The sequence below is a fragment of the Mandrillus leucophaeus genome, unplaced genomic scaffold (assembly GCF_000951045.1).
Source record: "Mandrillus leucophaeus isolate KB7577 unplaced genomic scaffold, Mleu.le_1.0 Scaffold452, whole genome shotgun sequence".
NCBI lineage: Eukaryota > Metazoa > Chordata > Mammalia > Primates > Cercopithecidae > Mandrillus > Mandrillus leucophaeus.
The window spans coordinates 769,537-783,866 of record NW_012104832.1 but is presented as its reverse complement, the minus strand read 5'-3'; the positions used below and the strand labels follow the sequence as shown (position 1 = coordinate 783,866).

At 36.9% G+C, this 14,330-nt stretch overlaps 1 protein-coding gene across 2 annotated transcripts in view; it reads left to right on the top strand.

Annotated features, from left to right (window-relative positions):
- SEC62 (SEC62 homolog (S. cerevisiae)) overlaps positions 1-13,929 on the top strand; it is a 30,540-nt gene extending 16,611 nt beyond the window's left edge. Inside the window, exons 6-9 of one of the 2 annotated variants that reach the window (XM_011994336.1) lie at positions 2,969-3,029; positions 5,384-5,503; positions 10,026-10,533; positions 11,085-13,929. In XM_011994336.1, the coding sequence (XP_011849726.1) occupies positions 2,969-3,029; positions 5,384-5,503; positions 10,026-10,495 (651 nt within the window). In that variant the 3' untranslated portion in view covers positions 10,496-10,533; positions 11,085-13,929. Of the gene's footprint in view, positions 1-2,968; positions 3,030-5,383; positions 5,504-10,025 lie in introns of both variants that reach the window. The other variant, XM_011994335.1, reaches the window with a different exon arrangement.
- Positions 13,930-14,330: the final 401 nt, after the last annotated feature.

Below are 14,330 nucleotides of genomic sequence, written 5' to 3'. Positions count from 1 at the left end.
GGCTCACTGCAAGCTCCGCCTCCCGGGTTCACACCATTCTCCTGCCTCAGCCTCCCAAGCAGCTGGGACTACAGGCGCCCGCCACCACGCCTGGCTAATTTTTTTTGTATTTTTAGTAGAGACGGGGTTTCACTGTATTAGCCAGGATGGTCTCCATCTCCTGACCTGGTGATCCGCCCGCGTCGGCCTCCCAAAGTGCTGGGATTACAGGCGTGAGCCACCACGCCTGGCCGAAACCTGAAAGAAAAGCATCTTAATACAAAATAGATGCATATTTCTTTCTCATCAATGAAATCTATAGGTAAGCTGTACAGATACGTCAGCTCCATGGTGGATCCCAGCTCTTCTTTTCTCCTCTGTCTGAGGCTTCTAGCTAAGGTTACCTCATGGTCCAAACTGCCAACCTTATATCTACATCGAAAAGAGGAAAGGAGGGTGAAGAATATGTCTCCTCTTTAAGGAGACCACTTTAAGTACACTGTCCAGAAAGCTGGCAATTTCATTTCTGCTTGAATTCCACTGACCAGAACATAGTCACATGGTCATGCATACGAGAAGTAAAATCTTGGAAATGCACTTTTTATACAGGGTGATTATTTGCCTAGCTAAAATGTAGGGTTTCCATTATTATCAAAGAAAAAAAGAGCAGAATAGGAGATACGTACAAGTCTCTATCTCTTACAGAATGTAAGTCAGACACATCACTTGAGGGGCTTAAAATTTTTAACACTAGATGCTTTGTGCTTATCATTTGTAATGGAAGATTTGTATGGTGGTAGCCTTCCATAAAGACTGCTTAATTCAGTCACTTCACCAGTACATAAACATGAGTTATATACTGGGCATTGAACTGTTACGAATTTTAGGATATCCCTTCCTGCTATACCTATACAAAAGTTACATCTATAAAGTCGTGGCTCCTAGAGCTGTGTGTTTGAAATTCTTACTTGCATGAGACTATCTAGTGTGGGATTGTGGGGGAGGATTATATATTTATAATAAACTGTCCTCAGGTGACTCTGATGTGAACCCCTGGTTAAGAATCATTGTAATAGAAAACTGTAGGTCTTTCTTGGCCGGGCGCGGCGGCTCATGCCTGTAATCCCAGCACTCTGAGAGGCTGAGTCGGGTGGATCACGAGGTCAGGAGATTGAGACCATCCTGGCTCACACGGTGAAACCCCGTCTTTACTAAAAAATACAAAAAATTAGCCGGGTGTGGTGGCAGGCGCCTGTAGTACCAGCTACTCCGGAGGCTGAGGCAGGAGGATGGCGTGAACCCAGGAGGCGGTGCTTGCAGTGAGCTGAGATTGCGCCACTGCACTCCGGCCTGGGCGACAGTGCGAGACTCCGTCTCAGGGGAAAAAAAAAAAAGAAAACCTTTGGTCTTTCTTAATGTGAAGGCTCAAATGCCCTCAGTTAAACATTGAGCATCAGCTATGTGCTAAACATTTTTATAGGCGTTGGGAATAGCTTGATAAATAGGATAAAATCTCTTATGATCTAGCAAAGATACAGGCACTTAAACATGTTAGTATAGTACAGTGTGGTAAGCATGAATGGTGTGAGAGCACAAATTAGGAATAGTTAATTTAGTCAGGAAGGATAAGAAGGGTCTAAAGGACACTTGAGCTTAGATGACTGGCAGATTGCCAGGTGTACCAGGAAGGAGTTGAGGTCTATTGGGGAAAGAAGCAGCCTGAGCAAAAGCATGGGTGCTTGCTATCCTGAAAAGCCTAGATTTTATTCTGTAGAAAGTAGCATGCACTCCAAAACTTTTAAAGTTGTGAAATACCTTTTTTTAAAAAACATGTTTTTTTTAGAATGGAAACTGGCAGAAGTAATGTCTGTGGATGTGATTCCCAAGGAAGTGGGCAGAGTGAAATAAGAGGTTAAAGTGGAACCTCTGGTGTTACAAATCGAAGAACCAAGTTGGAAAGACAATAAAGAGTTCTGGTCAATATAGAAATAAGAGGGAAGAGTACTGTTATTTATAGAAACTAAGAAATTAAACTGAGTTTTGTGGATGAATGATCAGACGAGTTCCGATCTGAATGAAGTAAATTTCTGTTGTATAAAATAATAGCCTGATAAAAGGAAGGAACCACTACGTCATAAGCTTTGAAGTAGTGGTTTCCAGCTTATGGGCCCTCCATGGAAGAGTGGGCAATGAAATTATTACAGTCATAGAAACTATGTTCACCAAGCATGATCTTTAATAATTGTTCTTTGTGTCTTATCAGGAGAGAAAAGGGTGGAGTTGAGAGATACTGGATCAGTGATAGGGCCTGACTGGAATCTATCTTAACTGTGCTTTTATCCCAAACTGGTTCATCATTACATTAGGGACAAATTAAGGTTGACAGTTGCTGGTGTTTTGTTTGAATAAGTAATGATTTGCACACATTAACAATTTTTTCCCCCCAAGACAGAGTCTTGCTGTGTCGCCCAGGCTGGAGTGCAGTGGTGTGATCTCAGCTCACTGCAACCTCTGACTCCCGGGTTCAAGCAATTCTCCTGCCTCAGCCTCCCAAGTAGCTGGGATTACAAGCATCCACCACCACACCTGGCTAATTTTTGTATTTTTAGTAGAGACAGGGTTTCACCATGTTGGCCAGGCTGGTCTCGAACTCCTGACCTCCAGCGATCCACCTGCCTTGGCCTCCGTAGTGCTGGGATTATAGGCGTGAGCCACCAAGCCCGGCCAAACAAATTTTTAAATGTATGTAAGAACATACAAATTTACTTAAGTGCTTTATAGAATTTATAGTTTTTCTATAATCATTTTCTAGTGCCAGAAGAACCACTACTGCTGAAGGAAAGATCTTTGAAATGTATTACCTTAGAAAGTACTTCTCATACGTTAAGAGGTTGATGACTGCTTTAGGGGACCTAAAATGTAGAATTAAGCATTACTTTCTAATGTGACATTAGAACTTTTAAGCACTGAGGTTTCTTGATTCTTCTAGGTGTATGTATGGATCTATGACCCAGTTCACTTTAAAACATTTGTCATGGGATTAATTCTTGGTAAGTAGTGAGATGTTAGTAGCTTTAAAGTGCAATCTAAAATTTAGAAAACAATATGCAGATACTATAAAAGAAAATGTTCCTAAATTTAACATAAAATAGTTGTCATTTTAAAAATACTTTAAAGTCAGAAGGTGAATAGTAAAGGAAAATATTGGAAACACATTAAAACAAAGATCTTTACAAACTGATAGAAAAATGGTTAAGGTAGTTAACAGATAAATACAGTGACCAGTCATCATGAGTGATACTTAATCACACTCATATATGCAAATTAAAGCTGTAGTGATTAAGAGGCTTGCAAACCTTGACTTTAAAGGTCTTAGAAAAAAATCAGCACTCTCAGTTGATAGGTATGTCTATTGTTTTAGTTTTTGTGAAGGACAGTTTGTCAGTATCTCTGAAATTTTATATGTGTCTGCAATGACCCAGCAATTCTAGGAATTTATTCCATGGCTGTTCCCATACAGTTGCACGAAGTGTGTGCATTGACACAGTATCTGTTTTTTTCCAAATCCTTTAGACTATACCTGAGTATAATCTAGCAAATATCTTTCAAATTTGAAATGCTTATACCATTTGACCTAATAAATTCCACTTTAAGGAATTTACCCTATGCCATAATCACAGTTGCACAAATGTACATGTGCAAGGGTATTATACCTAGAATAGATAAAAAAAAGAAAGTTACAGAAGAGTAAGAATAATATAAGCTCATTTACTTATTTAGGAAAAAGTCTCTGTAACTAGTTAATTATATATAGGTAGTCTCTGGGAATACAGGTAAGCTTAATAGTACTTAACCTCTGGGAAGTGGAATAAGAATTAGATGAAGACTTAATTTTCTCTATACTTTTTGATTTGTTTGTTTGTGACAGGGTCTCATTCCTGTCACCCAGGCTGGAATGCATTGGCACAGTCAGGGCTCACTTCAGCCCGACTTGCTGGGGTCAAGTGATCCTCCCACATCAGTCTACTGAATAACTGGAACTGTAGACACACTCCACCACACCCAGCTAATTTTTGTATTGTTTTTGTAGAGATGGAGTTTCAACATGTTGTCCAGGCTGGTCTCGAACTCCTGGGCACTTGCCTCGTTGTCTCAGAGTGCTGGGATTACAGTTGATTTGTTTTTTTAACGGTGTATATTCCAGGAGGTTTTGTGGGGAAAGAATGATTTAACAAATAGAAAAAAAAATAGGTAGTAGTTAAAATAAGCTTGGTCAATACGATATCATAGGATCCCATTCAAAATAACTCTTTTAGGCTGGGCTCAGTGGCTCACACCTGTAATCCTAACACTTTAGGAGGCCAAGGCAGGGAGATGGCTTGAATCCAAGAGTTTGAAACCAGCCTGGGCAACATGGCGAAACCTCGTTTCTACAAAAACTTAGCCAGGCGTGGTGGTTCACACCTATAGTCCCAACTACTTAGAAGGCTGAGGTGGGAGGATCACCTAAGCTTGGGAGATCGAGGCTGTGGTGAACCAAGATCGTGCCACTGCACTCCAGCCTGGGTGACAGAGTAAGACCCTGTTTCAAAAAGCACAATAACTCTTTTATACTAGAGTACTAGTCACTTTGCTAAATATTTTGCATACAATATATCATTTCATCCTCAACAACCTTTGAAAAATAGGAACAGACACTTATTAAATATAAGGTAACTTAGTCTCAAAGAGTTAAGTAACTTGCCCAGGGTTACATAGCTTATTAGTGATGGAGCTAGAATTTTAATCCTGGTCTTACTCTAAAGACCTAATAACCAGGCTTCTGATTTCTTGTACTTATTTCTTATGTCCTCACTTTACTTGCAAAAAAACTGGAGATACTTGTAAACAGTTTCCCTAAGTACCAAAAAACATCTGTAGTGGAATCACTTGGGGAATCTTTTTCAGTCTGTGGATGTCAGAGCTCCACCCCAGAAGAAGAATCTCCAGAGAGGGGTCTTGGGAATCATTTTTTGTTGGGTTTGTTGTTCTGTTGTTTCTTTTAGCTCCCTTACTCAGTAGGCAGATATCTTAATATTTTTTAAATAAGGTAAATATGGCTTGAAAATGGGAACAGTTGATAAATTAAGGAGGTAACAGTTTTGAATTTCTACATAGCACTTTTTTTCTAATTATATGTAATTTACACTAATAAAAACTCCTAGTTTAAGAACAGTATAAAATGTTAGGTTGAACAATATGAAATTCCTCATAATTGACCATTTTTTACCTATAAAAATGGCAATTTTGTATTTCAATGTGTTTATGTTTGTCAGTTTTTCCCCCAGGGATATGTTTCTGTTATTGCAGCCATACCATTTAAGTTTTTATTCTAAAAGTTTAACTTTGTCATTTCTTGTTCCAGTGATTGCAGTAATAGCAGCCACCCTCTTCCCCCTTTGGCCAGCAGAAATGAGAGTAGGTGTTTATTACCTCAGTGTGGGTGCAGGCTGTTTTGTAGCCAGTATTCTTCTCCTTGCTGTTGGTAAGTATTGTTATCATAAAATTGACCTCAAGAAGGTTGCTATTGAGCAGTTGGACTATAATTTGGAACTTCAGTAAAGCTTAAGAAAAATTAATGGAGGTAAATCAAGAAGTATATGGTCCTACATTCTGAGTCAAATCTCAGAACTCAGACTTGATAAGATTTGTTCTGTCTGCAGAAAAAGGATTTAATACATCTTTAAAATTTTTTTTAATTATTAAGATTTTTTATTGACAAATCATAATTATACATTTATGGGGTACAATGTGATGTTTTGGTGTATGTGTACAATGTGGAATGTTTAATTCAAGCTAATTAACATAACTAGCATATCTATCACCTTTCTTGCCTATCATTTATTATGACACATTTGAAATTTACTTAGTTATTTTGAAATATACCATACATTATATCTTAATCTGCAAATAGATGTGCTTTAAAAATTAGTTATGGCAAAGGCTTTTAATATTTTTGCAATGGTAGATCTTTTATTAGACATAATACTTTCAGTAAAACATTTTTTAATTTTGACTTAGAACAAACGAAATACCCAAGTAATCTATGCATATATTTAATAAATTATTCTAAACAATTGATTTGCCATTTGGGGAAAAATCATTAATTCTCACCCAGGTACCAAAATATTAGATGCAATAAGGAGTTAATGTTTTAAAAATCAAATAGGAAAACCTAAGTAAATGAATTTTCCACAATTCTGGATGATTGGGGTCTTTCATAGTTGATTCGTTTAGAGGCAGTGTCTTGCTCTGTCACCCAGGCTGAAGTGCATTGGTGAGATCATAGCTCACTGCAGTCTTGAATTCCTGGGCTCAAGCAATCCTCCTGCCTCAGCCTCCCAAGTAGCTAGGACTACTGGTGCATGCCATCATCCCTGGCTTTTTGTGGGGGAGATAGGGTATCACTCTGCCCAGGCTGGTCTCAAATTCCTGACTTCAACTGATCCTCCAGCATTGGCCCCCCAAAGTGCTGGGATCATAAGATTATCACCACACCCGGCCATCTTTCATAGTTAAAAAGCAATATAGGGCCGGGCATGGTGGCTCACGCCTGTAATCCCAGCACTTTGGGAGGCCAAGGCGGGCGGATCACAAGGTCAGGAAATCGAGGCCATCCTGGCCAACATGGTGAAACCCCATCTCTACTAAAAATACAAAAATTAGCTGGGCTTGGTGGCATGAGCCTGTAATCCCAGTTACTTCGGAGACTGAGGCAGGAGAATTGCTTGAACCCGGGAGGCGGAGATTGTAGTGAGCTGAGATACCACCACATCCAGCTAATTTTTTGTATTTTTAGTAGAGATGGGGTTTTACCATGTTGGCTAGGCTAGTCTCGAATTCCTGACCTCAGGTGATCTGCCCGTCTTGGCCTCCCAAAGTGTTGGGATTACAGGTGTGAGCCACTGTGCCCAGCCTCCTTTCTCTGGCTTAGTAACCTCTAGCAGCAGAAAAATCCCCTCCTGCTTTTGCATGGAACACGGGCACATTTGTAGGCCAAGAAATAATATCTAAGCCTGTTTGAATTTAGTGTCAGTGTAATACCTGCATCAAGAAGGAAAAGTCATAAACTTTGATCTGACATTAGACATAATAAAATTGGTGCGTTTTGCCTTTCAAATTCCTGAAATTTAGAAACTCCTTGGAAATTTTTAGCAAAGGTTTAGCTCCACTGGATAGAACTACTCTACTTGCTTATTTTTAAATTAAACCAGTGTTCACAATAATTTATGGTTATTATATAGTTTTGCTGTTTAAAATATTGTTTCTTCAGTAGTCTCTTTAAATAAATTTTCATTGTAAATATGCTGTGGATTTAAATATTCATTATGAACCAAATAGTCTTCTGAATTATACCAGGAAACAAACCAACCTTTTATGTTGATTCTCTTAGAAAATGCAATTCCAAATATACTTTCAAATAATTAGATATTTCTTTTATATTATCTTTGAAGTCTTTATATATATTTTATTAATATATATTTATATCTATATTTATATATATGTTCATTTTTTGGAGACAGGGTCTTGCTCTGTTGCCCAGGGTAAAGTACCATGACAGAATCATAGCTCACTGTGCCCTCAAACTCCTGGGCTCAAGCAGCCCTCCCACCTCAGCTTCCTGCGTAGCTGGGGCTATAGGAGCATGTTGCCATGCCTAGCTGATTTTTTTTTTAAGAGTCAGGGTCTTGAAATATTGTGTATTGGTCACAATTATATTTGGCGTTTCTTTGAATATGCATTGTTAATAATCCCATTTAAAATAAGACCTTTGGCAGTTTTCTAAAATCTGTCACTTTTAGTGTAGGAATGTTATTATAGTACATGTCACAACTTCCCCATAATTCTTCCCTTTTCACTCTTGGTAATGTAGTGCCACATAGCGAAAAACTGTAAAACATGAGCATTCTGCCATACCATTTGTATGTGATAAGAAATTAGGTTTTATTTGTGCCATTTCTGTATTGCTTTTTCTTTGGTTTGATACAAGATTTCATATTATGAACCATCTGCCTTACAATCCTGTAAAACCTATCATTGCATCATAATTGGAGAAAAAAATGTACAGCCTCCTTAAATTCATTATCTCTGTTTATCAGTGGAATTTATTCTTAAATCATAATTTTAAGCATATTTACCTTTTCCGTTTATACCACGAAAGATTCTAATATGTACAGGAGTCTTTCAGAATACTTATATTCTTCTGAAAATAAAAATAGCTATTTTTAAAAGTCAAGACAGTTATAACAATTTTCTTCCATTTATACAAAGCAAAATATGGAAGACACATAGATTAGCTTATTTCAGGCTTTATATGAAAACAGCGACAGAATTGTCTGAAGAAAACAAAAACCAAAAATCCTATCATAATTGATTAGTCTGTAACAGTCACATAATCATCATGACCTTTTAAAAAACAGGAAAAATCACTTCGCTCTACATAATTGGTAAATTCAGAGAAAGCTAAATATTGGGGTTTGTAATAACTCATTAGTAAAAATTTTAAAATTCGAATTCCATTTTTCTACAGTTTTGTCAAAATACAGTGTTATAAAATAAAAGAATAAACCTTATGTGTTTAAGTGATCTTGCTTTCTTTAACATTGTACTTTTCTTAATACCGAGAGGATTGGTCTTTAAGCAAAAATTAAATAATTTACCTAATCAATAAAACAAAAAGGTCAGGTTCAGTGGCTCACAACTGTGATCCCAACTACTCGGGAGGCTAAGGTGAGAGGACCACTTAAAGCCAGGAGTTCAACACTGGCCTGGACAACGTATCAAGAACCTGTCTATGAAAGTAGATAGGTAGGTAGGTAGAGAGAGAGGGAGAAGAGACAGATGAGAGAGAGAAAGAGATTAGATAAATAGATGATAGGTACATACCTGTAATCCCAGCACTTTGGGAGTTTGAGTCCAGGAGTTCAGGACCAGACTGTGCAACATGGCAAGACCCCATCTCTACAAAAAATACAAAAATTAGCGGAGCCATAGTGGCATGTACCTGCTACTTGAAGGCTGAGGTGGGAGGATTGCTTGAGCCCAGGAGTTGAGACTGCAGCGAGTCATGATTGCACCACTGTACTCCAGCCTGGGTGACAGAGCAAGACCTTGTCCTCAATAAATAAATAAGACAACAAAGATTAAAAGATGGAAACTTTTTAATACTGGGATTCCTTATCCAGGGCTAATTATATCCTTTAGGCATAGTAAACACATGCCTTGGACCAAGATTACATATAGGGGTCCACAGAAGTATTTTCATTTTTATTTCTTTTAAATCAGAAGTAGTAATGTATATACATGTATGTACTAGCAAACCTATATGGTATTTTATTCATGTTTATACAAATGTATAGAAAATAGTCATAAATGTGTAGAAAATATAATTTTAATATTTTTTTATGAAGTAAGTTCCTTACAAAGGCAAAAAGGCCTAGAGACTTGAAAAGTAGGATGTAGCCCTGCTTTTCCTTCTTAAAGGCTTCCTTCCTAAACACCTTTTCATCTCTTTATTTTATTCTTTTCCTACACCATGATCTTATGAATACTTAAATTCCCAACTGATTGCTATGTGTATTGAAGTATAATATCACAAAGTGCATAAATCAGAAGTGTATATCCATGAAACAACACCCAGATGGAAAAAAGAAGTAATTTTTTTCGGAGTGACGTTACTGCATTGTGACCTCAAGTTCAGAGCAACATGCTGTGCCCCTAGAATACTGTGATAGCTGCTAAACTAGTCAGGAATTTTTTTGTTTTGTTTTCAAGCATGCAGTGGTGTAATTATAGCTTGCTGTAGCTCACTGCAGCCTCAAGCTCCCAAGTAGCTGGGATTAGAGGTTTAGCCACCACGCTCAGCACTAATCAGGATTTAAATATTCATATTTAAGGTGTATGAAATGTGCAGGTAATAAAACTGTTTTCCCAGCTTTTTATTAACAAATACTCCCTTCTGAGGCTACGTTTGAATTACTCAATTAGAGAAATTTTTCTCCCCACAGCTCGATGCATTCTATTTCTCATCATTTGGCTCATAACTGGAGGAAGGCACCACTTTTGGTTCTTGCCAAATCTGACTGCTGATGTGGGTTTCATTGACTCCTTCCGGCCTCTGTACACACATGAATACAAAGGACCAAAAGCAGACTTAAAGAAAGATGAAAAGTCTGAAACCAAAAAGCAACAGAAGTCCGACAGTGAGGAAAAGTCAGACAGTGAGAAAAAGGAAGATGAGGAGGGGAAAGTAGGACCAGGAAATCATGGAACAGAAGGCTCAGGGGGAGAACGGCATTCAGACACGGACAGTGACAGGAGGGAAGATGATCGATCCCAACACAGTAGTGGAAATGGAAATGATTTTGAAATGATAACAAAAGAGGAACTGGAACAGCAAACAGATGGGGATTGTGAAGAGGAGGAGGAAGAGGAAAATGATGGAGAAACACCTAAATCTTCACATGAAAAATCATAATCTGACTAATTTTGGGACTGAATGAATAAGTACAAAAGGTTGGATTTTCTATGTTGGCTGATTACCATATTGAACACATGGCATTTGTAGCATTCTTTAAATCTATTTACTGAAATATATTTGACATTCAAGCAGTTATATTCAGTCCTTCATTTTATAGAATATTGGCACTATTATTGGTACAGTTTAAAGCCATTAATATGTTTTATCCATTTGATAATTTTACAGTAAGTAAATCTCATTCATTTTGACAGTTATCAAAGATGTACTTTCCACAGTTAAATTTACATTAATGGAAATTTTTGATAGTTTGTTTTATGGCTTTTTACTGTTAGACTAATCAAAAATAACTTTAAAAGGAACAAAGAAACTCCAACATTTCACATTATGCATAGTTATGTAGCCATTTCACAGTTTCTTTAAGATGCGTAAACTCATTGTTCTTGATAGTTCTTTTATTTTTCATTATGAAGTTACACCAGATTCAAGAATCTGAGTTAGCAGAATTCAAAACTATTTTGTGGAAACAAGCCAACTAGTAACAATGCAGCAACACTTCTGGTTTAGCTAAATTCTTTTTCCAATGTAGGAAATCCACACTGATTTGTACGTCTGACTCAGAGAACGATGGTCGTCTCCAACAGAGAAAGTGAACAGCATTTGTTGGAAAGTGATGGCTCTCCCTCTTCCCTCCCCATTTCATTGTCGTAACGTAAAGTGTATTCTGTACATAATTTGCAAATAAAACATTTTATTTTAATTGTTACTTATTATTTAGATATTTCTCAACACTTAAATTCATAAAATTAAGACCATGTAAGAGTATGTTTTTAGAGAAATGGAAGTTTCAGTAACCCACAGAACATCTGTGATCTTTCTACAGCAGCTTTAGTTTTGTGCCAACATTCCATGTATTTTGAATATGAGCAAAAACTGATCTTTATTAAATAAGAGCAGACTTAAAGTAGCTTTGTACGCCTTAATGTTCATTTTGATTTATTTTAAATCTTTACATTCAGAAATGAGATACTGTATTATCAGACCAGGAGGCATTGCTGTGAAAGATAATTTCCTATTCTAAAATATCAAATTTAAAATAAAGATAATAAAACGTAAGAGAACTATTGGACTCTAGTTGCTTTAACTAGTTTTGCAGTTTGACTTTACGTCTTATACATCTTAGTTACAAGTCTTTGAAAACTCTTGTTTACTTATGAGCATAATCATTCCTTGGAGTTATACTTTTATAAACTAATAATGAATATTAAATGATTTTTCTTCAGTCACAGTGAGAGCATTTTGCTTTGTGGTTGAAATAGGTAGTGTATGTCAGTCTTTGCTTTAGTCTGTTCCTCATCTAAGTGTTTGAATTAAAGATGTTAAATTTTTCTAATTGTGGAAAATACATTTTATGTATCATTGACACATTTTATTAAACATGGCTTGATTGCTTCTTTATAGTAGTCCCTGTAAGTGGACAGAAATGTGGCTATTTGATGTTAATGCAACTATGTCAAGGCTGCAATCACTTTTAAGAGTTTTTTTTAGCAAATGTTCATTGATGAAGTGCCTGGGTATTTTCCCCTCCCATTTGCAGAGCTCTACTACTTCATTTCCACAGTAAGCATATATATATATATAATGTTCGCTTCTGGGTTTCTTTATCACCAGTAACATTGATACCTATTTTGGGATATAAACATGGTGTTTTTCAGAAATAAAATTTATTTCATTAACCTTTTCTATTACTGTGATAATACCCAGGCACTCAATGTTTATCCTGAAATTTTTTATAATACATGTACTTTGTCTAGTCTTAAAGACATTTGGAGCATGGCCAGCAGGAAAGTCAGCTTCTTACTGATGTGTGTGGATTCTTACAGAATGTTAGTACAAATTTTTATAAATATTTGGTGATCCCTAGGGGGAAATATCATTCTTACTATGGTTAGAAAGTGAATTAGAAATTTCAGCTCAGTTTCTATTTTACTATTCAAGTTGTATACTTTAAACAAATACAAAAATCAAAAGGCTGCCTCTGTTACAATCCTCAGTGGAATAGATGGCTATCTTTCTTGGCTAACATTAAATATTCTTGTATCAGAGCATGGAAAATTGTTTATAATTGTTAATAGAATGGTGGGGGTTTTTTTGTTTTTTTTTAAGAACTTCAGATTCGCTATGCTGCTGTAAGTAGAAGCATGAAGCTTTTTGATCATGTAGGGCTTATTGTAGAGGGTATCAATTGGCCTAACTAAGCAGGATTGGATTTACCAGAGGCTAAGTTCAGATAGTAAGAATAATGCATATGTGATTGTTCTTAAAGTCAATGTATTAAATAAGGTATTTTTCCTTTTCCCTCTTACTGGATTTTTAAATTTTCAAACCATATGGCCTAGATAACTTTAATTGAAATAATATAGATTTAGTTGAATACTATTCAGGAAGTAATACATTTTAATATATCACATGGAAATTATGCAGTGGTGATGAATTTTGGTGTTTCCCCCCTCTTTCTGGTTTTACATCATGAGGCTCAATTAGCTGCTGACAAGAAAAATCATCTTGTGTCTTTTGTAAATTGAATTTTTTTTTAAATCTTTATTAGGAACTGGAAAACAGCAAGTATGGTTGATTCTCATTATTCAAGGTAGTTATGTTCTATAAAGTCACTGCGAACACTGAATTAGCAAATACAGAACCTAGGGGAAATACAAGGCTAGATTTCTGCAAACCACTGGTCACATTTTCATCAAGCAGTCAACATGTAAATGTCTGTTTAAAGACACCTTATTTAATATAGTCGATTCATTAACCTTGAAGTCATGACCAACAACACTGTAACTCATGCCTGAATGAAGCTTATCTGACACATAAGCTTCATAAGGCACACAACAGCCTTTTTGCCCTTAGGAACAGCTTTTTGCCCTTAGCACTAGGCTTGGGGGCCATTTTAAACAGTGAAATCAAAAAAAAAGAACAGAAATGCAAAAACCATGGCATTAGAGTAAAAAGGACACATTTATAGTATGAAAGCTGGAACATGGCCTTGTTCAACCTCAGCTGAGGATATATGTACAGCAAGTTTTTTGCTGTACCACAAAATTTTAGGTTAGGCAAATTCACAAATACGGAATCCACGAATAACAAGGATCAACTCTACTTAACTATATTTTAAAGCTGTGACATTTATCTACCTGGTTTATGTAATAGAATTTATTGCTGAATCATGCTCCAGTATTTGAGTGATGTTTTAAATATCCGATGTCTGAAAATAATTCCTCCTAATTGTGTAGTAATTTGCTTTTACTGTTTCAGCAGTATTTCAGGTCTTTGTTCATTCACTCAGTAATACTGAGCACTTACCATGTACCAGAATTTTACTAGGCACAACCATGAATAAAAATACAATTCTACCCTCTTGCACCATTAAATAGTGTGTTAAGTGCTATGGCAGCAAATTGCTACGTATGCTGGATATCTCTTGTTTTCCCCTCCCGCTCCACTCTGCTCTTGCCCCCAAAGCTGACCCGAATGGACCACAGCAGTGGGCTCCTATGCCTCCTGGCTTCTGAGTGGGTTTGGCCAAGGAGTGTCCTGGCCAGAGATCAGAGGATGGTAGGGTGCCTATTCTCAGCTCTTCTCCTGGGGTTGGGGGGCTGCCTTAGAAGCCAAAGGTCACTTCTCCCAAACCCTTTCCCTGCTTTCCAGGTTGCCAGTCCCTGCACTCTTCCCTTCTGGCCAAGGATGATGTCTGTTCTGCTGCTACTAGCCTGGAGTTGCAGAAACTACTGTGCTTCCTCTATGGGTAGCCTATACCTATACTTTTGTAGTA